Source organism: Pituophis catenifer, unplaced genomic scaffold, assembly GCF_029215685.1.
Source record: "Pituophis catenifer annectens isolate HBS135680 unplaced genomic scaffold, rPitCat1.0.hap2 SCAF_3, whole genome shotgun sequence".
NCBI classification, from domain to species: domain Eukaryota; kingdom Metazoa; phylum Chordata; class Lepidosauria; order Squamata; family Colubridae; genus Pituophis; species Pituophis catenifer.
In genome coordinates, this window is record NW_027256883.1 from 17,334,122 (window position 1) to 17,357,454 (window position 23,333).

General features: G+C 43.8%; 1 protein-coding gene across 3 annotated transcripts in view; it reads right to left on the reverse strand.

The window, feature by feature from the left end:
* Positions 1 to 23,333, reverse strand: part of DEPTOR (DEP domain containing MTOR interacting protein) — a 99,412-nt gene that overhangs the window by 35,361 nt on the left and 40,718 nt on the right. For all 3 annotated transcript variants that reach the window (XM_070940359.1, XM_070940358.1, XM_070940360.1), the window contains exons 5-7: positions 12,927 to 13,105; positions 9,152 to 9,337; positions 4,785 to 4,919 (exon numbers count right to left, since the gene is read on the reverse strand). In XM_070940359.1, coding sequence (XP_070796460.1) covers positions 4,785 to 4,919; positions 9,152 to 9,337; positions 12,927 to 13,105 — 500 coding nt within the window. The remainder of the gene's footprint in view (positions 1 to 4,784; positions 4,920 to 9,151; positions 9,338 to 12,926; positions 13,106 to 23,333) is intronic.

Here is a 23,333-nt window from a genome sequence, read left to right on the forward strand (position 1 = left end):
CCCGGAATCGCGGTCTGGGCGGCTCCGGGGCTGGGTCTGTGGCTCTGCAGGCCTCGGCGATGTGGCCCCTCTTCAGGCATCGGCGGCAGGTCGCGTCCCTCCATCTGCAGGTTGCTCTGGGGTGGTCGCCTCTGCAGCTGCCGCATCGCTCTCCACGGTCGCCATGCTGTGGTGTTTCCCGCCTGGGAGGGCGGGACACCTTGTGGACGGCCATTTCCTCATCAGACTCGGATTGAGTGGTTGCCTCGTCTGATGAGGTTGGGCCCGACTTGTGGATCTTATGGATCCCTCTTGCTTTTACCATTGCAGCGGCTGCTTGTTCGGACGTCTCCGCCGCTGTTGCCTCGTCGAGGACGTCTTTAAGCGGAATCCTCTTCCTGCTGAGGAATTTCTTTTGCAGCCCCACATCTCGCATTCCAAAAACAATGCGGTCCCGGATGGCGTTGTCCACATTGTCGAACTCACAGTTGGCAGCGAGTTGGCGGAGCGCTGCCACGAATTCTTTGATGGATTCACCTTCCCGCTGGTTTCTTTGCTGGAAGGTGAACATGTTTGCGATGGGGGTGCCTGTAGGTGCATAGTGCTCCTGTAAGACGTCCTGCAGGTCGTTCCAGGACATCTCCTCGATGTCCCTAGGTGCCACGAGGTCCATCGCCATCTCTAGGACGTCCGATCCGCAATGAGCCAGGAAGAGGGCTCTTTTCCTCTCATCATCGAGGTTCTGGTATCCATTGCCTCGCAGGAACTGCCGGAATCGGACCATGTATGACCTCCACTTCTCCCGGGATGGGTCGAACGGGTTCAGCGCGGTCATCGGGGCTTGCGGGGTAGCCATTCTGGAAGTCGCTGTGGTGAAGTGACTTCAGCTCTTTGGGCGATCGTGCCGTGAGTCTTTCTCAGGTTCTCTTCTCTAGTCCTTCGTCGCCAGTGTTAGATCAGGCGCAGGAACAGAAGACGTGACCAGCTCGATACATGTAACAAACTTTATTTACAAGTAACAAGTAAAGAAGACTGCTGGCACGCTGCCGGAGCTCTCCTTATATTCGCTCCCGGCAGCCGCACCGCCCCTAGACAGGGATTCAAATCTCCCGCCCGATGGCTGGCAGCCAATCAGGGCGGATGTCCTTATAAGGACATAACAGCCAACATAGTCAATAGTGGTTTGGGAACCCAGGATGCTTCCAAGCAAGGCTCTTCTAAGTGGAAAAATCATATCCAAACCACCTATGCAATATATCTATTGATGAGAAAGATAGCAATAACACTTAGACTTATATACCCCTCCATAGTGCTTTATAGCACTGTCTAAGCCCGGGATGGCAAACCTATGGCACGCGTGCCTCAGGTGGCACGCGGAGCCATATCTGTGGGCACACAGGTGTTGCCCTAGCTCAGCTCCAGTGTGCATGTGTGCACTGGCCAGCTGATTTTCAGGCCTTCCGGTCCTACCGGAAGTCGGGAAACGGGCCGTTTCCAGCCTCCGGAGGGTGGGGAAAGCTGTTTTCACCTTCCCCAGGTTCCTAGAAAGCCTCTGGAGCCTGGGAAGGGCGAGAAATGGTCCCACCGGAAGTCGGGAAACAAGCCGTTTTTGGCCCCTGGAGGGCCTCTGGGGGGTGGGGAAGCTGTTTTTGCCCTCCCCAGGATCCAAGAAAGCCTCTGGAGCCTGGGGAGGGTGAAAAACGGGCCTACCGGGCCCACCGTGCCATTGTGTGCCAAAAGTGGGGGGAGCACGGGGGTACCGTGTGCATGCATGTGGGCGGGGCTGATTGAATTATGGGTGTGAGCATGCGTGTGCATGACCCTCCCCCCCGCGCTCCCTCTGATTTTGGCACGCAACAGCAAAAAGGTTAGCCATCACTGCTCTAAGCAGTTTACAGAGTCAGCATAATAGGTCCTCATTTTACCAACTTAGGAAGGATGGAAGGCTGAGTCAACCTTGAGCCCATCAAGATCCAACCCCAGACTATGGGCAGAATTAGCCCACAATACTACATTCTAACCACTGCGCCACCAGGATTCCTGACATCACTTACCACCATTTATTTTTCCACATTTTTTGGCAAACCCCTGAATCTCAACTCTTTCTCCTTCAAATCCATTAGCAATAAATTGGCTTCTATTCCCACAATCTATGTTTAATTTTTTGATTTCTACAGCTGAGGATCTCAGCGAGTGAGTCTGGGAGGCTTAACACAGGACAAAATAAATGTACATGTCATTAAATAAAACGGTTATTATGATGTTAATACAACCAGGAAAAGGGACTCTTAATATATTCAGGGCCTCAGGCCAGGCACGCAACTAAGTCTTCACAGCCTTACAATATTTTTATTTTAATTTGCCAATAACAATGTTCAAGAGATATAAAATTGCTGGAATGTTTTATCATTTAAACACCCCAGCTTATCTGACATAGCTTATCAGGGTTCTCTTTAGCATGCTAGCTTTGAAAGTACTGGTGTGTTTGTTTATTTAACCATTGGGAGCCTGTAGACATTCAGTTCCAGGTCTTTCAATGGAAATTGTACAGGTCTCCAAAAGAAATATTGTATTACATGGGGTTGCCCCTTGTAGGGCTTAGCCTACAGTCATCTAGACCAGTGTTTCCCAAACTTGACCCTTTGAAGATGTATGGACTTCAACTCCCAGAATTCCTCAACCAGACATACTATTCCTCAACCAGGCATACTATTCCTCAACCAGGCATACTGGCTGGGGAATTCTGGGAGTTGAAGTCCATGCATCTTAAAATAGCCAAGTTTGGGAAACACTGATCTAGACAAATTATGATTGATTTGATTATTTGTTCTACAAAGAAAGACAAGTAGTGACTTTTGTGCTTGGCCTTACTGCCATGCGCTCAAAAGCCCAATTGGGCTTATTATCAGGGGATGTCTTATTTTGGGGAAAACAGGGTGTATATATTCATTTTTTTTAATTAATTGCACCACAAGCATGTAAAAAGGTAAGGACTGTGGAGAGATCTGGAAAGGGGTGGGCTGCTGGCAGTTTCCAAGGGTTCGGGAGAACCTCTAGCTAAGATTCTGTGCAGTTTGGAGAACTCCCAAATCCCACTCCTGGATGGCCCTGCCCCGCCCTACCCTGCCCATCCCTCCCCTCCCAGGAATCCCCACACTGCCTGTTTTGGATGCAGATAAGTGCAGGGCGCATGAGGAGGCTTGGGGAGGGTGAAAAACAGGCCTACTGGAAGTTCAGGAAGGCCGAAAATGGGCCTCCGGAGCCTGGGGAGGCCATTTTTGCCCTCCTGGAGGCTCAAGGAAAGCCTCCAGAGCCTAGGGAAGGCAAAAATGTGCCCCCCCACCATGGTGCAGGAGGCTGACTAGGCCACGCCCACCATGGCCACGCCCACGCCCACCCAGCAACTGGGCAGAGAACCCCTTGCTAAAATTTTTGAAGTCTACTCCTGATCTGGAGGGCAAAATATGATTAGGAGTTCATCTGTATCTTCTGTTCAAAACTTTAACCTAGGATCTTAAAGTTTCCTTGGTTAAGATGGTGGCCTAGAAACCAGGAGACTGTGAGTTCTAGTCCCTCTTGGGCAGGAAAGCCGGCTGAGTGACTTTGGTCCAGACATTCTCTGATCCCAACCCACCTTACAGTGTTGTTGTTATCCACCTTGAGTTACTTATAAAGTAATTAAGGGTGAGTTAACAAATCTGAAAAAAAAATAATTAAGTAAACATTAGATATCAAGATGGCTGGGGAATTCTGGGAGTTTAGATCCACATATCTTAAAGTTGTCAAGTTTGAAAAGCATTGTTTGAAAAGGCTCCTGACAGGTGTTAGATGTACACTGAAATATCCTCCAAACTCTTTTAAATCCAAATATCTGCATAGCCCTAAACGAGGACTACATTCTGCTAATTCAAACTCAGCTTCTGGTTTCTAAGTGTTATTTGCAACAATGCAAGAATGGATTACTGTTGCCTACTGCCAGGATATAAGATTCGGAAGGGCAGGGATGGGGGTGGGAGAACTATACTGAGCATAAAGCTAGTAAGTTGTGCAACCAAATGTCTTTATAAAGCCATTTTTTTATACTGAGGATATAAGGATGTCCCCAAGTACCAAGATAACCACTGTTATCTCAAGAAGCCAAACGTGATTTGAAGCTGCATGTGAGTATTAATTCTGCCTGGGATGATAATTGCTCCTCCAAAGTTATTAACTTCTGCTCAAGGCAAACAGTCATTCCTGACCGATTTTCATCATTGGAAACAAAAAAAGAGGTTAAATTTGCTCTCCAATAAATAGCCAGAAACAACTCCCCAGCTCGGTAGCTGCTACTTGCATTTTTTTAAAAACCAAAACAAAATGTGCACATTAGACGCAATGATGAAGAAATACGACCCCCTAAAACAGGGGTGTCAAACTCATGGCCCCGGAGGTGGATTTGGCCCGCTGGGTGCTTAGATCTGGCCCACCGGACTGCCGTGGAAGCAGCTAAGGACCAGCCTGTGGTGCCTCTGCCAGCAAAAATGGAGCTCGCAAGGGCCACGGACAGCACTCCCAAGCTCTGTTTTCGCTGGCAGAGGGTGCAGGAAGCCATTGCAGCCAAAAATGGAGCTCGGGAGCCTGTTTTTGCTGGCAGAGCACTCAGGCCACCACAGACACCACTGAGACGAGTGATGTAAAGCTGTCCACCCCCACCCCCACCCCCACCCGCCCAGGTCAAACAAAACCCTGATGTGGCCCTCAATGAAATCGAGTTTGACACCCTTGCCCTAAACCATCACTGTTGTAAACATGCCTCAGCATCCTACCAGATTTCGGGTTGCAGAGGATGGGGGGGCTGCTGCCGAGGGTCGGGCTGCTGCTGAAGTACCCGCTGCTACCACAGCTGCTCATGCTACTCCGTCTGACCGCAGAAACAATCTTGATCTCCTTGCTGGGGCTCACTGTCCAAACCAAAGAGTGAGGGAGATTTATGTAGAAGACAAGAACCATGCTGGGGTCTCTTAATTGTTTTCCTTACGTTCCTCTGTCATTTCAGAACACTATTACAGGTAGCTCTCATGGAATGGCCACTCATTTTTTAATGTTGTGATGGTGCTGAACAAGGCGGACTTATGACTAGTTGTTGTACATAATAAACCTTTTGCCCCTTTCTTCTGTGCGTTCTAAAAGGGGCGCGATGGGTCAGCAGTTAAAGGCGCTGAGCTTGTCAGTTGGTGAGCTGACAGCCCAGGTTCGAGACCCAAGCGTCATGCGATGAGGTGAGTTGCCGCTATTTGCCTCAGCTCCTGCCCACCTAGCAGCTTGAAAGCATGCAAATGCGAGTAGATAAATAGGTACCACTTTGCTGGGAAGGTAACAATGTTTCATGTGCCTTTCTCGTATATCCATGCTGGCCATATGACCACGGAAAATGTATTTGGATAACTTTGGCTTCCTCAACCAAGAAACAGAGATAAGCACCGTGCCCTAGAGTCAGACACAACTGGACAATGGAAACCTTTATCTTTTCTGGGCATTCTAGTCTAATCAGCCTTTTATTTTGCAATGTTTCTCACTGACTGTGTGAAAAGTAACTGTCCTAATACCAAGAGCCGTGGTGGCGCAGTGGTTAGAGTGCAGTATTGCAGGCTACTTCTGCTGCCTGCCAGCTGCCTGCAATTTGGCAGTTTGAATCTCACCAGGCTCAAGGTTGACTCAGGCTTCCATCCTTCCGAGGTGGATAAAATGAGGACCCAGATTGTTGGGGGCAATATGCTGAGTCTGTAAAACCGCTTAGAGAGGGCTGTAAAGCACTGTGAAGCGGTATATAAATCGAAGTGTTATTGCTATTTTTACTGGTGTATGCAATCTGCTACGTGGGAGGATGAAAAATGGAGTGAGACAGAAGTGGGTATGAAGCAGGGGTGAAATCTACTTACCTTCCCTACCAGTTCAGAAGTGCACGCATGCGTGTCACATGCAATTTTGGACCCCCTGTACACACACAAAGCCTTCTGCGCATGTGCAGAGGGTAAAAAACAGGTTACTTCCTGGTTAAAGCCAGGAAGTAACGATGTCCGGGTGGGTGGACCCTCATGCTGCTGCCGCTACCAGTTCTCCAAACCACCCGCCTCCGCTATTGGTTTGCCCGAACCAATACGAACTGGTAGCATTTCACCCCTGGTATGAAGGATAGAATAAATATGTCCCACTCTGCTTTCTTATCCATTGTACTACCCATCAGGTGGCTGCTAAAAGATTGCGACCCTAAGGGTACAGGTAGTCCTTGACTTATAACCATTTGTTTAGTGGCCATTTGAAGTTACAACAGCACTGAAAACAGCAACTTATAACCATTTTTCCAAACTTATGAACCGTTGCAGCATTCCCATGGTCAGATGATCAAAATTCAGGCATTTGGCAACTGACTCATATTTATGACGGTTGCAGTGTCCTGGGATCATGAGATTCCCTTTTGCAACCTTCTGACAAGCGAAGTCAATGGGGAAACCAGATTCAACAACCATTAAGTTAACCACTGCAGTGTGAATAACTGTGGTAAGAAAGGTTGTAAAATCGGCAAATCTAATTTAACAACTGTCTTGCTTAGCAACGGAAATTTTTGGCTTGACTGTGGGTCATAAGTAAAGAATAAGGATGTTTGCCTACCTTTGGTTGCCTCTACTTAACTCGCCAAAAGTTCAGGTGGAAATTGTCCTACCACCAGGTCAGTGGTGGGTTTCAAAATTTTTTACTACGGGTTCTGTGGGTGTGGCTTGGTGGGTGTAACATTGCTTGGTGGGCGTGGCTTGGTGAGCCTAGCAGGAGAAGGTTACTGCAAAATCCCCATTTCTTCCCGATCAGTTGGGACTCAGAAGGCAGAGAATAGATGGGGGAGAGGCCAGTCAGAATTTTTACTACCGGTTCTCCGAACTACTCAAAATTTCCGCTGCCGGTTCTCCAGAACTGATTAGAACCTGCTGAAACCCACCTCTGCACCAGATGCTTTAATAGAGAGTTGCCAGGGACAAGAATTTTTGCCTGCAGGGTGTATTCCCTGCCACATCCTTTTATCAAGCATTAAAAAGGCCAACACCCTGGATATAATTAACAGCAATGAACTTCATGCGAATGCATAAAAATTTCCTGGAACCATTTCACTTCCTAAGGTGTTGAAAGGAAAATACAACTCTTCAGGGTCATAAACCCAATTTTGGATAACATACAGTAGTGGCCAAAATTGTGGAAACCTTTTGGGGAAAGTGTATTTCTGAGGTTTGATAGCACACCACTTTTTTAATGGAGTTTCAAGATAATCCTATTCTACTGCTGAAATGGCCTGGGAATAGCCTAGACCTTAACCCAATTGAAAATCTATGGAGCCGACTCAAGAAACTTGTAAGTCAGAAGCAACCCAGCAATAAAACCCAGTTAATAGAAGCAATCATTCAATCTTGGTTTCACATTATAATAGTGCAGAACTAAAAGATTTGGTTCACTCCATGGGAAGATGTTGTAAGGCCGTAATTCATGCTAATGGCTACTCAACTAAGTATTAACTGACATGGTGATAATTTTTGTATGTTTCGTTTTTTCTATGGTGATAATTTTTGTACATCTCGTTTTTTCTGCGTGTTTCACTTTTCTTCTTTATACTGTAACTGCTATTCTAATAGCAAATCCTTCATAAAAATTATTGCATTACATTCTTGATTAAATTATCTTTCCGTTGATATATAATTTTATGGTACTACTCCAAAAATAAGTGGTGTTATTAGCTAGTTTTAGAAAATACGCTTTTCCCCAAAGGTTTCCACAATTTTGGCCGCTACTGTAGTTGCTTGACATGCAAGCTTCTCTTGTAACAAAGTGGAGGACTCAGGTACCAGTCCAGGCAGGGATGCAAGAATGGGGAACCTGGTTTTGTAAAAAAGCTGCCTTCCCTTGAGCAAAATCATTCAAAGTCTGCCTGCTGTCTATGCGTTTTAATGTTTTTAATGTTTTTAATTCTTAAATGTTTTTTATAATGATGTTAAATGCATTGTGAGCCGCCCTGAGTCTTCGGAGAGGGGCGGCATACAAATTGAATTAATAAATAAATAAAATAAATATAGCCAAAGCCAAAACAAAACAACCAAAAAAAACCCCCAAACCACCCCTTTCTCCAATTAGGGTCAGAAATGACCAAGGAAAGTTGTCATGACCCAAGTGTAGGTAGGTAGTCCTCGACGTACGACCACAATTGAGCCCAAAATTACTGTTGTTAAGTGAGACATTTGTTAAGTGAGTTTTGCCCCATTTTACCACCTTTCTTGCCACCGTTGTTAAGCGAATTACTGCAGTTGATAAGTTAGTAACACGGTTGTTAAGTGAATCTGGCTTTCCCCATTTGACTTTGCTTGACAGAAGGTCACAGAAGGGGAAGACATGACCTTGGGACGCTGCAACGGTCGTATCTATGAACACAACCGCCAATGTACGACACCTGCCAGCATGCCATTTATTGAGCTCTTCAACCCCGGTAGGCCAACCATGGATAAATCCAAGAAAAGAAAAATTTTAGAAGAAAACAGAATGTTTAATTCAACTGCATATGCTAGTTTTGTGGCCGCTCAAGAAATAGTCAGGCACGAGAAGGGTTTTGTGGCTCCCGGTGTTTTCTTTTCTGTGGGAAATGGGTCCAAATGGCTCTTTAAGATTGCAGACCCCTGCCCTAGATGGCATCCAAACCATGCTTTTTGAGAATGTATCCAGAAATACTGTACATTACTTAAACATGCTGTACAATCTGAGATATTGAACTAGTTCCTATGCATACAGGTAGTCCTTGACGTACAACTGGTGATTGTCCAAAGTATGACAGACTTGCCAAAAATTACTTACGACCTGACTCTGAAATTCCAAACACATGTGATCACTTTTTGGGCCCACGGCAATGGGCCACATTTACAGCTGTTTGCCGCTTCGCACAGTCACGTGAGTGTGCTTCACAATGGTTTTTTTCCCCCAGAAACCAGTGTTTAATTTTATTACTGTGCCGTTCATTCAAGGTCGTAAAATTGGGCCCGGTCACATGATGACCCACTTTACAACTGTCACAACCTGTGACTGTAATTGCGAGGCTCAATTATGGTCATAACTCAAGGACTTCCTGAATTTCCGTTTACCCCTCCAGCGCTAATCCAACATATACCTGAGAGGAAAGTGGCGTGTTTTTTGTGGTCATGATTTTGCTTCCGCAGGCAAAAGGGGCTGTCGTGGCTCTCCGGTACCAAACGGGACTTCTCGGTGAGCAGTTCCATCAGTCTCCTCCTGCGGCGGAAATTCATTCGGAACTGATAGAGCAGGTTGCTATCCATAAAATGGTGTTTGTTGGACACTAGAGGCGGTTAAGAAAGACAAAGAAACCTTCGTTTTAGCTGAACATAAAAATTAGGAGGGAATCATTATCCCTTGCAATGAGAAAATAACACCCAGCGTTCACACAAAAGTAATTTTAACAGTAATTATAGGCATACAAATACAATGTGGGATGTGGTGGCTCTGTGGCTAAGATGCTGAGCTTGTCGATCGAGAGGTCGGCAGTTCAGCGGTTTGAATCCCTAGTGCTGCGTAACGGGATGAGTTCCTGTTACTTGTCCCAGCTTCTGCCAACCTAGCAGTTTGAAAGCAAGTAAAAAACGCAAGTAGAAAAATAGGGACCACCTTTGGTGAGAAGGTAACAGCGTTCTTTGCTGACCACAGAGATGTCTTCAGACAGCACTGGCTTTTCGGCTTTGAAACGGAGATGAGCACCACCCTCTAGAGTCGGGAACGACTAGCACATATGCGCGAGGGGAACCTTTACCTTTACCTTTTTAGGCATGCGATATTTCTGGCCAGTCCATTTTGGGAAATCAATGATACAGTTTAATATTTGCAATGCTCTTTAGTACTGAATGGGGGGCAGATTCTATACTTGAGGTTTTTTCCTGTATAACTACTTTCTCAGCTTCTGCTTACATTACTCACAACTGTCAGACCCTCTCCATTTCTATATGCTAGTTAAAGAACAGATTTTATTCGCCCACGGTTGAACAATGTTTCACACTGATAAATAAACTTTCATTTTAAAACTCCAGCACAGATCTCCTCATTCTAGTTGAATAAGAGCCTTGGTAGTACAGTGGTCTAAGGCACCCTGTTATTAAGCTGGTTATTAAGACCAGCTGCCTGCAATTACTGCAGGTTCGAATCTCGCCAAGGCTCAAGGTTGACTCAGCCTTCCATCCTTTCTAAGGTAGGTAAATTGAGGACCCAGTTGTGGGGGCAATAAGCTGACTCTGTATAAATATACAAAAAAGGATGAAGGCTATTGCTGAGCACATTGTAAGCCGCCCTGAGTCTCCGGAGAAGGGCGGCATATAAATCAAATTAAAAAAAAAAAAGAAAAGACCCAAACTTACCATGGGATCCCCAAGTTTGCTGAAAAAGCTGTATTTTGAGAGTCTTGTGGAAGACCGTAAGGGTCGGAGCTAACCTCACCTTGCGATAGGTAATATTCCAGAGGATTGGTGTCATAGCAGAAAAGGCTTGTTTGTAAGTAGATTTCTTTCGTGGATGGGACCAGCCGCATGCAATCAATCAATCAATCAATCAATCAATCAATCAATCAGAATAGAGCTGGAAGGGACCTTGGAGGTCTTCTAGTCCAGCCTCCTGCTCAAGCTGTGATGGCGAGCCTATGGCACGCGTGCTGGAAGTGGCATGCAGAGCCATCTCTCCGAGCATGCCAGCCATCGCTCGTTGCTCTTCGCATGCGCGGGAGTGCTGGAAACCGGAAGAGCAGCTCCCTGGTGCACATGTGCGCACCAGGAAGCTGAGCTTCCAGTTTCCGGCATGCACATGCATGCTGGCCAGCTGGTCTTTGGGTGCACATGCACGCCAGAAACCGGAAAACCAGGTGACTGGCGCATGTGCATGCTGGAAACTGGAAGCTCAGCTTCCCGGTGCCCATATGGCACTCCCCCACATGCGCGCGCTCCCGTTTCGGCACTCAGTGCCAAAAAGGTTCACCAACACTGTCCTATACCATTTCAGACAAGTGACTGTCTAGTCTCTTTTTAAAACCTCCTGTGATGAAGCACCCACAATGACTGAAGGCAAGCTGGTTAATTGTCCTCACTGTTAGGAAGTTTCTCCTTGATTTCAGGTTGCTTCTCTCCTTGATTAGTTTCCATCTATTGTTTCTTGTCTTGCCTTCCGGTACTTTGGAAAATAAGTTGATCCTCTCCTCCTGATCCTCTTTGTGCCTCTCCTGCCAGATCTGATGCAATGGGTACAGGTAACAGCAAAGAGGTTGCCTGGCCCTAAACCATATAGGACTTTAAAGGACGACAAAGGTCTAAACTAAGAATCAATGTTTGGTTAAGGATTGTTCCAGAAGTATGCTGAAAAGGCCGAATTTAAAAATCCAAGGTTTTAAGAACATGTCCTCAAGGGTTTCAGATAAGAGTCTTTCCCACCCCTTAACTGGAAAAGTCAAGCATCTATCAAGTAGAACCCAAGTTGAGATATATTTAAGTTTAAGGTAGCCTTATTCAGCTAGGATTGGCTGATTCCTCCATGATTCCAACGATAGAAGTTGAAATCTATGGACAACAGAAAACCAGGAAAAGGGAATTTTATTTTTTTTTATAAAAAAATTAAGCTTCACACCAGTAGTGAAATCCAATTTTTTTTACTACCGGTTCTGTGGGCGTGGCTTGGTGGGTGTGGTGTGGCTTGGTGGGCATGGCTTGGTGGGCGTGGCAGGGGAAGGATACTGCAAAATCTCCATTCCCACCCCATGCCAGGGGAAGGATACTGCAAAATCTCCATTCCCACCCCACTCCAGGGCCAGCCAGAGGTGGTATTTGCCGGTTCTCCGAACTGCTCAAAATTTCCGCTACCAGTTCTTCAGAACCTGTCAGAACCTGCTGGATTTCACCCCTGCTTCACACACTACAGTACACAAAAGCACCAAGACTTTTGCACTCCTCTTTCTGCTGTTTTGTCCTTAGTAATCTTAGATTACCAAGTACTTAGTTACTAAGCCAATCCAACTCTCTAAAATTGGAGAAAAGTCCCTAATAGCAGCTGATATACTTTAAACAGCTGTAAGTGGAGGAAGAGATTGGTAAAGGTTCGTGGATGCACCAGCAGGCTTCTGACTTGTGCCAAGACCTCTCATAATCCTGGACAAAGTTTTAACTTTTGTTTGTTTTAACCATGTAGGGAGATAAACACACACTTGATCTTAGCTATAAGGCCTTGGAGCTAAATAACAGTTTGCCTTTAGAACTAGTAGAATATACATCAACATTTATTCAGTGAAAACAGTCTCTTGATTCAAAGTGGGCAGAGAGAGAGAGAGAGTGGAGATAGAATTGACTCTCTGTGAATCAGTATAATTTAAGAAAAATCTAATTAAATAATAACAATCTAGCCTAGCTCTCACAGGGATAATGCTATTGTTATATAGACTGAATTCTATCCAGAACCAGCATCTTGTGTCAGCATATGCAGTGTGATGCCTTCCAGATGTTTTGGACACTGCAACTATTCACGTTAGATGGGTCCGCTGAGAACTGTAATGCAAAACCTTTAGTAGGCACCAAGCTTCTTGCCATTTCGGCAAGCACTGTATATTTGATTAGTAGACTACGCAATGCTTTGGATTTGATTTTAAGGAGGTGCGTATGGAACAGGCACATAACACCTGTCTATAACTCCTTAATCCAAAGATACATTTTTCTGGATTGCATGACAGCTGGAGTGAGCGGCTGTAGGATCTGGGGGAAATGCCATTTTTAGCCAGACTGCCATTTTGAGCTTAAAAATGACTCCATCCTTGGTTTAAACAGGATGCCTCTCCTACCATCTTTCTACTCCTTTTATCGTCCTTTGTCATCTTGATAGAGTGATGTGACTGAGAAGACATTTCTCACCGTGTTGGAAAATTCCGTGCTCCAGAAGTCTGCGACCAAGTTGTTCCGCCTCAGCTCTTGTGGCAGCTTCTCCTTCCTGGATCAACCAGTCAATCAGTTGAGAGGCCATGAACGTACGCTCATATTTTGCGCCTTCTTCTTCTCGAGCTTGTAAAATAACATTTTCAGTGTTCATAAGCCTGCAATGAAAGTAGGGAATGGAAAGGGAAAAAGTCAATGCACACATAAGTAGAATAGAATAGAATAGAATAGAATAGAATAGAATAGAATAGAATAGAATAGAATAGAATAGAATAGAATAGAATAGAATAGAATAGAATAGAATAATAGAGTTGGAAGGGACCTTGGAGGTCTTCTAGTCCAACCCCCTGCTTAGGCAGGAAACCCTACACCATTTCAGACAAATGGTTGTTCAATCTCTTCTTAAAAACTTCCAGTGTTGGAGCATTCACAACTTCTTGCGGCAAGTTGTTCCACTGATTAATTGTTCTCACTGTCAGGAAATTTCTCATTAGTTCTAGGTTGCTTCTCTCCTTGATTAGTTTCCACCCGTTGCTTCTTGTCCTACCCTCAGGTGCTTTAGAGAAAAAGGATGACCTCCACTTCTTTGTGGCAGCCCCTGAGATATTGGAAGACGGCTATCATGTCTCCCCTAGTCCTTCTCTTCATCAAACAGTTCCTGCAACTGTTCTTTATAGGTTTTAGCCTCCAGTCCCCTAATCATCTTTGTTGCTCTTCTCTGCACTCTTTCTAGAGTCTCCACATCTTTTTTACAACCAAAACTGGATGCAGTATTCAATAGAATAGAATAGAGCACAGCAGGAAACTTTGTCACTTTAAATGTACACTAATCAGCATATATTAAAATGAAAGTTGGTTGCATTCAGCTCTCAAAGATAGCTATTATGCATATACCCACACACATACAGTACATGGCACAGAGAAACAACACTGTCTAGTTCGAATGTATATATACACATGGTGGGGGGAAAAAAGAATCTTGCGAGTTTACCAGACGGATGGCATAGGGAACAAAGCTGTTACAGAAACTGGTAGTCCTCCTAGAAATACTTTGAAACCTCCGCCCAGAGGGGAACAACAGAAAAAGATCATAAAGTGGGTGTGTGGGGTCTCTAACAATGCTTTGAGCTCTAAGCACATAGTGCTTATAAGCAGTATCCTGAATAACGGGAAGTGAGCTTCCTATAATCTTCTCGGCTGTCCTTGCCACTCTCTGTATGGACTTTCTATCTGAGGCACTGCTGCCACCAAACCAAACAGTGATGCAGTTTGTTAAAAAGCTCTCAATCATGCCTCTGTAAAAAGTAGCCAGAATGAGAAAGATGTGCTCTCCTCATCCGACGCAGAAAATGCAAACACTGGTTTGCACACTTCACTAAAAATAACGTATGAAGAGACCAAGCCTGATTGTTAGTTATCTGCACCCCCAGATACTTAATGCTATTGACCATTTCTACAGCTGCAGCCGTGATATAAAGTGGAGTATGATTATGCCGGCTCTTTCTAAAATCAACAATGATCTCCTTTGTTTTTATTTATTTATTAGTTCAATTTATATGCTGCCCTTCTCCGAAGACTCAGGGTGGCTTACAATGCACTTCTAGCAATAGCCTTCATTCTTTTGTATATACCTGTTTATTAGGGCTTTTGGCTCCCCATAAGCGGTGTTTCTACAAAGTCAGCTTATTGCCTCCACAATACGGGTCCTCAATTTACCTACCTCGGAAGGATGGAAGGCTGAGTCAACCTTGAGCCTGGTGAGATTTGAATTCGCACTAATTGCAGGCAGCTAGCAGCTAAGTGCTACATAACAGCACTTAGTCCGCTGCACCACCAAGGCTCTTTTTGTTAACATTCACAGAAGAACATCATACAGGTATTCCTCGACTTACAACTGGTCATTTTTACAGCTCAGAATGGACGTTTTATGACCTGTAAAACACGTCTGAATGTTGTAAAAAGTCACGCCAACCCCCTGGTCACATGATCGGCATCTGACTCGCCTGTATGACCGGTTGTAGCATCCTATGGTCACATGACCACGATTTGTGATCTTTTTTTGCCAGTTTCCTCCATTCCTGCAAAAAAAAAAAATGCTCTTTTGGAAGAATGGGTTCGCAGAACAACCACACTGTTTGCTTAATGCAGGAAAACAATGTGGTGTTTTCCTTAACGGTTGCTGGGAAATTGTTGGAAAAACAGATCAGGTCATGTGGGGGTGCCTCGACTTACAATCAAAACGACTCACAACCGGATTTCCAGTCCCAATTGTGATCATAAGTCAAGGACTACCTATATTGCAGAAATTCATTCATAAGGTTCCAATTTCTGAGTGAATGAATGACCCAAGCAATTGCTTTGATCTAATAAACCAGATGATCCCACGTTTAGCTCGCTGCTTATTGAGCTGATTTTACGCATGGATGAAGCAAGTATTATCTGCTCCACTCTCTTATGCAAATCCAACTCAGAAAACTAAAGCCGAAACTGCTTCTGGACCTTGTGCTTGAGGTGAAAAAAAAATGAAACTTTGAATTACCGTATTTTTCAGGCTATAAGACGAACCGGTGTATAAGACACACCAAGATTTTGAAAAGGTAAGCAAGAAAAAAAAGATTTTTGCCCTCCCCAGCCCTCAGGAGCACTCTGCAGGCCTCACAAACCCTCTGCTTGTCCCGTTTTTTGCAAAAACGGCATGCAGAGAGGGTTTGGGAGGCCTGCAAAGTGCTTCTGGGGACTGGGGAGGGCAAAAACATGACACGTGGGGGGTTTGGGAAGCCAAAAACGGGCCCATTTTTTGAAAAAAAATGGGGCATTTTTGCCCTCCCCAGCCCCCAGGAGCACTCTGTAGCAATGGTGAAATGTAAAATTTGTTATTACTGGTTCTGTGGGCGTGGCTTGTGGGGGGTAATGTGAATAGGTGGGTGTGGCCAACTTTTTTTTTTTCACTTTTAAAAGCATTTTTTCTACAATCTTAAGAAGTTGTAGAAAAAAATGCTTTTAGAAGCCTCTGACGATCAGGCAACTCAGCTGGGATCGCCAGAGGCTTTTAAAGGCATTTTTTTTCCTACAACCTCTTCGGCTGAAAAGGTTGCAGAAAAAAGTGCTTTTAAAAGCCTCTGACAATCCCAGCTGAGTCGCATGATCATCAAAGGCTTTTTAAAAAAACTTTTAAAAGCATTTTTTCGGCTGAAGAGGTTGCAGGAAAAAATGCTTTTAAAAGTTAAAAAAAAAGCCTATGATGATCGCACGGCTCAGCTAGGCATGGGGGGGGGCAGGGATTTTTGCTACCGGTTCTCCAAACCACCCGCCTCCATCGTTACTGGATCGGGCGATCCTGTCCGAACCAGGAGTATTTCACCCCTGCTCTGCAAGCGTCCCCAATCCTCTGCGCACCCTATAATGGGATGCGTGGGGTGGGGCTTTGGGAAGCCAAAAATGGCTGTATTCAGTGTATAAGACGCACCAACATTTCCACCCTCTTTTAGGGGGGGGGAAGTGTGTCTTATACTCCGAAAAGTATGGTAGATAGGTTTGTTGTTATAGAAATGGGTAGTTTATACTATTATCTAAAAGTAAAAAGTTGAGGTTTGATGTTATTATTTTATTTTACTGCACCAAAGGGAGCTGGAAGTCAACGCATTTTCTTTCATTTCTCCCTTTTTCCTCCCCATCTTTGCTACTCTTTACTACTCCATTCTTTTATGTTTTATATTATAAAGAGGTGAGGTGGTACAGTGGTTAAAGTCCAGCACTGCAGGCTACTTCAGCTGACTGCTAGCTGCAGTTCGGCAGTTCAAATCTCACCGGCTCAAGGTTTACCCAGCCTTCCATCCTTCCGAGGTCAGTAAAATGAAGACCCAGATTGTTGGGGGCAATATGCTGACTCTGTAAACCGCTTAGAGAGGGCTGTAAAAGCAGTGTGAAGCGGTATATAAGTCTAAGTGCTATTGCTATTGCTATAAATTAATAATAATAAAAATAAAAATAAAACAGGAAAGGCGAGATACATTAATTCCACAGACAAAGCTACGATTATGCCACTGTTTTTCATAAGAAATCAAGAGATAGTAGTTTATGGGCCAGGTTATAATTCGACCAACTCATTTGCCTTCCCCAAATGGGTATTTTCCAAATGTATAGAAACTACGGCTTCTAAAAATTACATAGATTATTAGAATCTAGCCATTCTGGTTGGAAGCTCTGGAACTTGCAATCCAAATACATCTGGAAAACATCAAATTGAAGACAGTCGATACAGATTTTTTAATTTTTGAAGCTTTAATGCTTCAATGTGGAGTAGATGAGGGTTTCAGAATTTGTGCTGCTCCTCTTTCATTTCTTCTTCACCCTTAATGCGAGTCATTAGCCTGCATACAGGGGTGAAATTCAGCAGGTTCTGACAGGTTCTGGAGAACCGGTAGTGGAAATTTTGAGTAGTTCGGAGAACTGGCAAATACTACCTCTGGCTGGCCCCAGAGTGGGGTGGGAATGGAGATTTTGCAGTATCCTTCCCCTGCCACGCCCATCAAGCCACACCCACCAAGCCACACCACAGAACCGGTAGTAAAAAAATTTGAATTCCAACACTGCCCTGATACCATCACAATCCTCCCACCTAACCATTTTTTCCACAATTTCTTTTGTAGTATAGGTAGTCCTTGACTTACGACAATGGTTTCAAGTTATGGCAGCCTCTGTAAAAATGATTCACAACTCATCCTTATAATTACGACCATTGTACCATTCCCGCAGTCGTGTGATTGCAATTCAGGCACTTTGCAACTGCCTTGCACTTACGATGGTTGCAGCCCCTTGTGGCTATGTGACTGTGACTTGTGACTTTCCCAGCCAGTTTCCAACAAGCCAAGTTCAATTGGGGAAGCTGGATTTGTTTAGGGGCTGAATGATTCATTTAACAACTATGTGATTTATTCACCAACTAACAACCACAGGTAAAAATGGTTACAAAATCAGTGTTGACACCCTTAATGATTGCATCGCTTAGCAACTGAAATTCCAGTCCCAGTTTGAGGTCATAAGTTGAGGACTACCCATAATGAATAGTTAACAGTCGTGCCTTATACACTTGCATAATGAACAAACTGCCACAAATGGAACAACCGTTCTTATAACTATGCCAAACCCTTAATCTGGTCAGGATACAATAATGTTTCAACCAATATTTCCATCAACATCTATACTAAGGAGGAAGTGAAGTCACCAAATCATCAAAATTATTTGACAGTTGTTTTCCACAATTTTTTTTTTTAAATAGAATAATTTAGTCCCAGATCATTCATTTGGTACAGGTAATATTGTGGAGATAACTCATTTTTATGTCGTTTTTCTTCAAAAGAAATTAATCTAACCAGAGGCCAAAAGCTCATCACCCCAATCCAAAGCCAAACCAAATGTAAAATCCATTAGCTAATGGTTTCAAAACAGATGTTGCATGCAGAAGCAGAAAACTCTGCTTCTGCAGACACTAAGTCAAATGGTGATCCAATCTTTTCTTAGCAGAAAAGTTACACACAATTTCTCTAAGTGAAAAATTTGTATTAATTGTTCTTTGGCATGGAATGCCAGAAGATAGTACTGTAAATATTAATATAAGCAGGACACATAGAAACAAAAGCATTAAATAACTGAACTCAGGGAAGCTTACCAAAAATGAAATGTTTGTGACCTGCTATTTTCAGAGCAATATATTTTGAGGCGAATAAAAGTTCCCTTTGAAATGAGCTGAATTCTTGGAAACTACATGGACACAGATTCATGTTGTTTTCTTGGTAAAAATACAGAAGGACTTTGACATTTTGCCTTCTTCTAGAGTGAAATTTGAATAAAACTATAGCCCTCCTGAACAGTAACAAGTTTTAGCTTCATGTTGTAGTAATCACATATTTGGAAAAAAAGTATCGCACAGGAGTCAGCAACCCGCTGCTCTGGAGCCGCATGTGGCTCTTTCATCCCTCTGCTGCGGCTCCCTGTTGCTGGTCAGCTCCACAATTGATAGGGCTTTCAGTTAGGACTGGTAGAGGACAAAGGATGCAGCGCTAGGAGGAGGCTATGATGGGGGAACCGGACTTCCGGTCAGCAGAGGAAAAAGGATGCAGCACTAGGAGGAGACTATGATGGGGGAGCCGGACTTTTGGTCGGCTCCAGAATTGAACAGGGGATTCCAGTTAGGACCTTTGTGGCTCTTTGAGTGTTTAAGATTGCCGAACCCTGGCATAGTATCTCTCCTTTATCTGCTTATATGTCAGGGGTGGGATTCAGCCGGTTTGTACAGGTTCGGGTGTACCGGTAATTGTGACCTGCGGGCACCCACCCGCCCCGGTGCTATGCCGTCCTATTTAGCTGAGTTTTTAAGTTGCGTGCATGCATGCAAGTGCATGTGTGAGCATAGAAGGCCGCGCGCATGCTCATATTTTCGGTGAACCAGTTGTTATGTGAAGTCCACCTCTGTTATATGTATATAAAATGCAGTTTCTTGCATTAAAAAGAACTACAAAATGTTGATCGGATGCTCATCCCAGACTAAGAACAGAATGTTCTCAATAAAAATTGTAAAATTGAAAAGGTACTCCTATCAATCCTTGCAACAGAAAATTGCTAGCTTTAATGCATTTTGAATGGAAACAGCAGGATATTGGCTTATACCTAGTCCAGCAAATGGTATATCAAAAATGAGCTTGGAGGTTTTTGAAAGTTCAGAAAGTGTTGTTTTTAGGATCAAATCCCATCATTTTTCTAGTAAAAATAAATATAATTTTCTTCTTGGAAATGTTTCTTATTCAGACTGTGTGATGTATTGGGGAGGATTCCTTTTATTTAGCCTGTTAGGAACTATGTTAAAGGGCACACACACACAAAAAGAACATGGTTTTTGTTCAAATCTATTGACTGAGGATATATTGAGCAAAGTGAAGATTTGGGGGATTGATTAATCAATTTCTGAATGGTGAATATAAGGTATATTATAGAGAACTTTTTTTTTACATGAAAGTCTAAACATATTCATACTAGGAAACATCATAAAATTTTAATATTGATTATTTCTACTAATTCTAGGAATGGAAGATTATCGAGCTAAGGAGGATTCTTTTTGGACAGGTATCTTCAAAACACCTGGGAATTGAATTTAGGTTTGTTTTGTTTTGTTTGAAGAGAAGGTTTTCAGCTTTTTTTCTGGGAATTGGAACCCTCATTCTTCTTCTCAATTAGTGAAGGGCAAGCAGAATTCTTATCTTAATGAATAGTTATCTTCTCCGGGACCATGGGAGGAATTAACTTTATGCCACAATGCTAGAAGAATTCATCAGTCACAGAAAACCTCTTGTCTGATAAAAGATAATTAGCACCCTGCATTAGGCAAGTGATCCTTTTCAATCACAGGCTTCACCTTTAAATAAACAAATAAGGTTTAGAGCCAAACATCTGCATAGGGCTGGAAGGTACATCAGAGGTTTTCTAGTCCAGCCCCCTGCTCAAGGCAGGAGACCTTATACCATCCCAGACAAATCGTTGTCCAATCTTTTCTTAAAAGCCTCCAATGTTGGAGCACCTACGAGTTCTGGAGGCAAGTCGTTCCACGGATTAATAGTTCTCCCTTTAAAAGGAGGAAATTTCTCCTTAATTCTAGATACTCGATGTTACTCCCTTAAAATTAGTAAACTATTAAGAAAGAATCCTAAAGTATTAAGAAAGAATCCATGATGATGATGACGACAATGACTGTGGCAAGAGAAAGCAAAGGCAATATCAATAGTATTTTTATTTATTTATTTTATTTTATTAAATTTCTATACCGCCCTTCTCCCGAAGGACTCAGGGCGGTGAACAGCCAGAAGATAAAACACAGAAATACAAAATTTAAAATAAATTAAAACAAATTAAATAATTTAGGCTGAATTTTAAAATACCCCATAATTAAACAGATTAAAATTTATGATTAAAATTTAAATTTAAAAGAGGAGATGATTTAGGCCAGGCCAGCTTGATGAAATAACAACGTTTTAAGTGCGCGACGGAAGGTGCGAAGATCCGGGATCCTCCGTATCTCCGGGGGGAGCTCGTTCCAGATCGTAGGTGCCCTCACAGAGAAGGCTCTCACCCTAGGGGCCGCTAGTCGACATTGTTTGGCCGACGGCACCCGGAGGAGCCCCTCTCTATGGGAGCGTACTGGCCAGTGGGAGGCTATTGGTGGTAGCAGGCGGTCCTGTAGATAACCAGGTCCTAAGCCATGGAGCGCTTTAAAGGTGGTAACCAAAACCTTGAAGCGCACTCGGAAGACCACCGGGAGCCAGTGCAGCTCGCGCAGGAGAGGTGTTACATGGGAGCTCCATGTTGCTCCCATAACCACCCGCGCGGCCGCACTCTGCACTAGTTGGAGCCTCCGAGTGCACCTCAAGGGGAGCCCCATGTAGAGAGCGTTACAATAGTCCAGACGAGAGGTGACGAGGGCATGAGTGACTGTGTGTAGTAATAGGCACCATGATGCAACCCCAAAACTGGAGCATCACGTGAACAACATCGGCATTGACAAATTCGCCATCAGTCAATTGCAAAAGGCAGCTTTACTCCAAACAGCTTACATCCTCTAACATCAACATCTACCTATTCTAGGTCCTTGGGAAGGACTTAATAGGTGAATAAAAACACCAAATCCAGTCGGAACATCTGGCTAACTGTGCCATGAACCATAATAAAATAAGATAATAAAGTCGAGACACAAATACATAAATAATAATAATAATAAATTTCCAGGGGAAATACATTCACATGCACACACTTATCAAAAGCTACCTCATCCATACCTGTCTTTTATTCGCAGAGGAATAAATTCAAGGATATCAAACAAGAGCAATTGTCACCATCGTTATTATCATCACCTTTTGTTATTGGGCTGTGCAATGGTAATAGGAACTACCAAAACAACGTAACTAGAGGATTTGTTGCTCAGATACAAGCCCAGCAGGCAAATCAGTCTCATAATTAAAATTAAAATTACTAGTTGATGTGCCTGTAATATTGATGTATTGAGGAACTGGAATTTTGAGAGGAATAAAAAGTGCCAAACAGAAACACTATTCAACAGGTGAGTCACTACCTTTTTTATTCATTGGTATCACTACGGTATAAACTTCCTTTCTGGTGCAAGAAGAGATTATGGAATGGAAAATTAATTCTGTGGTTGTTGGAGAAAAGACCTAGTTCCTTCCTTCTGTTTTCCTGTAATTCGTTCTGATTTTAAATTTATACACTTTTTAGTTACTGTAAATAAACCATGCATATAAACAACGTGATACAGAAGCTGTTGAGATCATGGCTACTGGGTGTAGGTTGTCTGATCTCATTCCCGATTAATTAGCGAGTTTATTAAAATGTGACATCATTCATTAGTTGCGTTGATAACCATCAGGGGTGAAATCCAGCAGGTTCTGACAGGTTCTGGAGAACTGGTAGCGGAAATTTTGAGTAGTTCAGAGAACTGGCAAATACCACCTCTGGCTGGCCTCAGAGTGGGGTGGGGATGGAAATTTTGCAATATCCTTCCCCCAGGAATAGGGAGGGAATGGGGATTTTGCAGTATCCTTCCCCGCCACACCAAGCCACACCCACCAAGCCACACCATGACCACCAAGCCACGCCCACAGAACCGGTAGTAAAAAAATTCGATTTCACCACTGGTAACCACAAAGAGAAATACGAACAGCAGAAATATATTGCTTTTTATGAAAGATGAGACAAGCATTTCCAGTCGGTTAGAAACCTTCTGATGGGATCAAAACTGATAAATTTGGTTAAATGTTATGTCCAGGGGAAAGGAGAAGTGAAATTTGCTACTTTAAAACTGGGAGAGGTAGCCTCTTAATCAGGGGTGGGCAGCTATGGCCCTTCTACAACCTTGTCTGGCTCAGAAATTCTGGGAGTTGACATCCACAGGTGGCAAAGGGGCTATAGTTGCCCACCCTTGTTCTTTATATTCAGAAAACTTGATTATATTTGGTTGCAAAATAGTATTTTTCTAGGAGAAAGTTGAGGTTTATATAAAGTGGATTATATTGCCTCTTTTCCTGATGTAATGGAAAGGGATAAGCATTGGTGGGTTCCTCCTGGTTCAGTCCGGTTCGGCCGAGCCAGTAGCGGTGACGATATGATGTCACCGAACTGGTTCTCCCCCCCCGCCCTCCCCCCCACGTTATTCTTACCTTTTATTTGGCCCCACCCCCAATCTATTGCTGCCTCCTGAGTCCCAGCTGATGACTAGAGGGAAAAAAACTGTTTAAACTCTTGCCGCGGGGCTTCAAAGGGCCGTCCTACAGCTGATCAGTGTTAAAAGCAAACAAATGAGTCGGGTCGTAAGTGCGAGGACCTTCC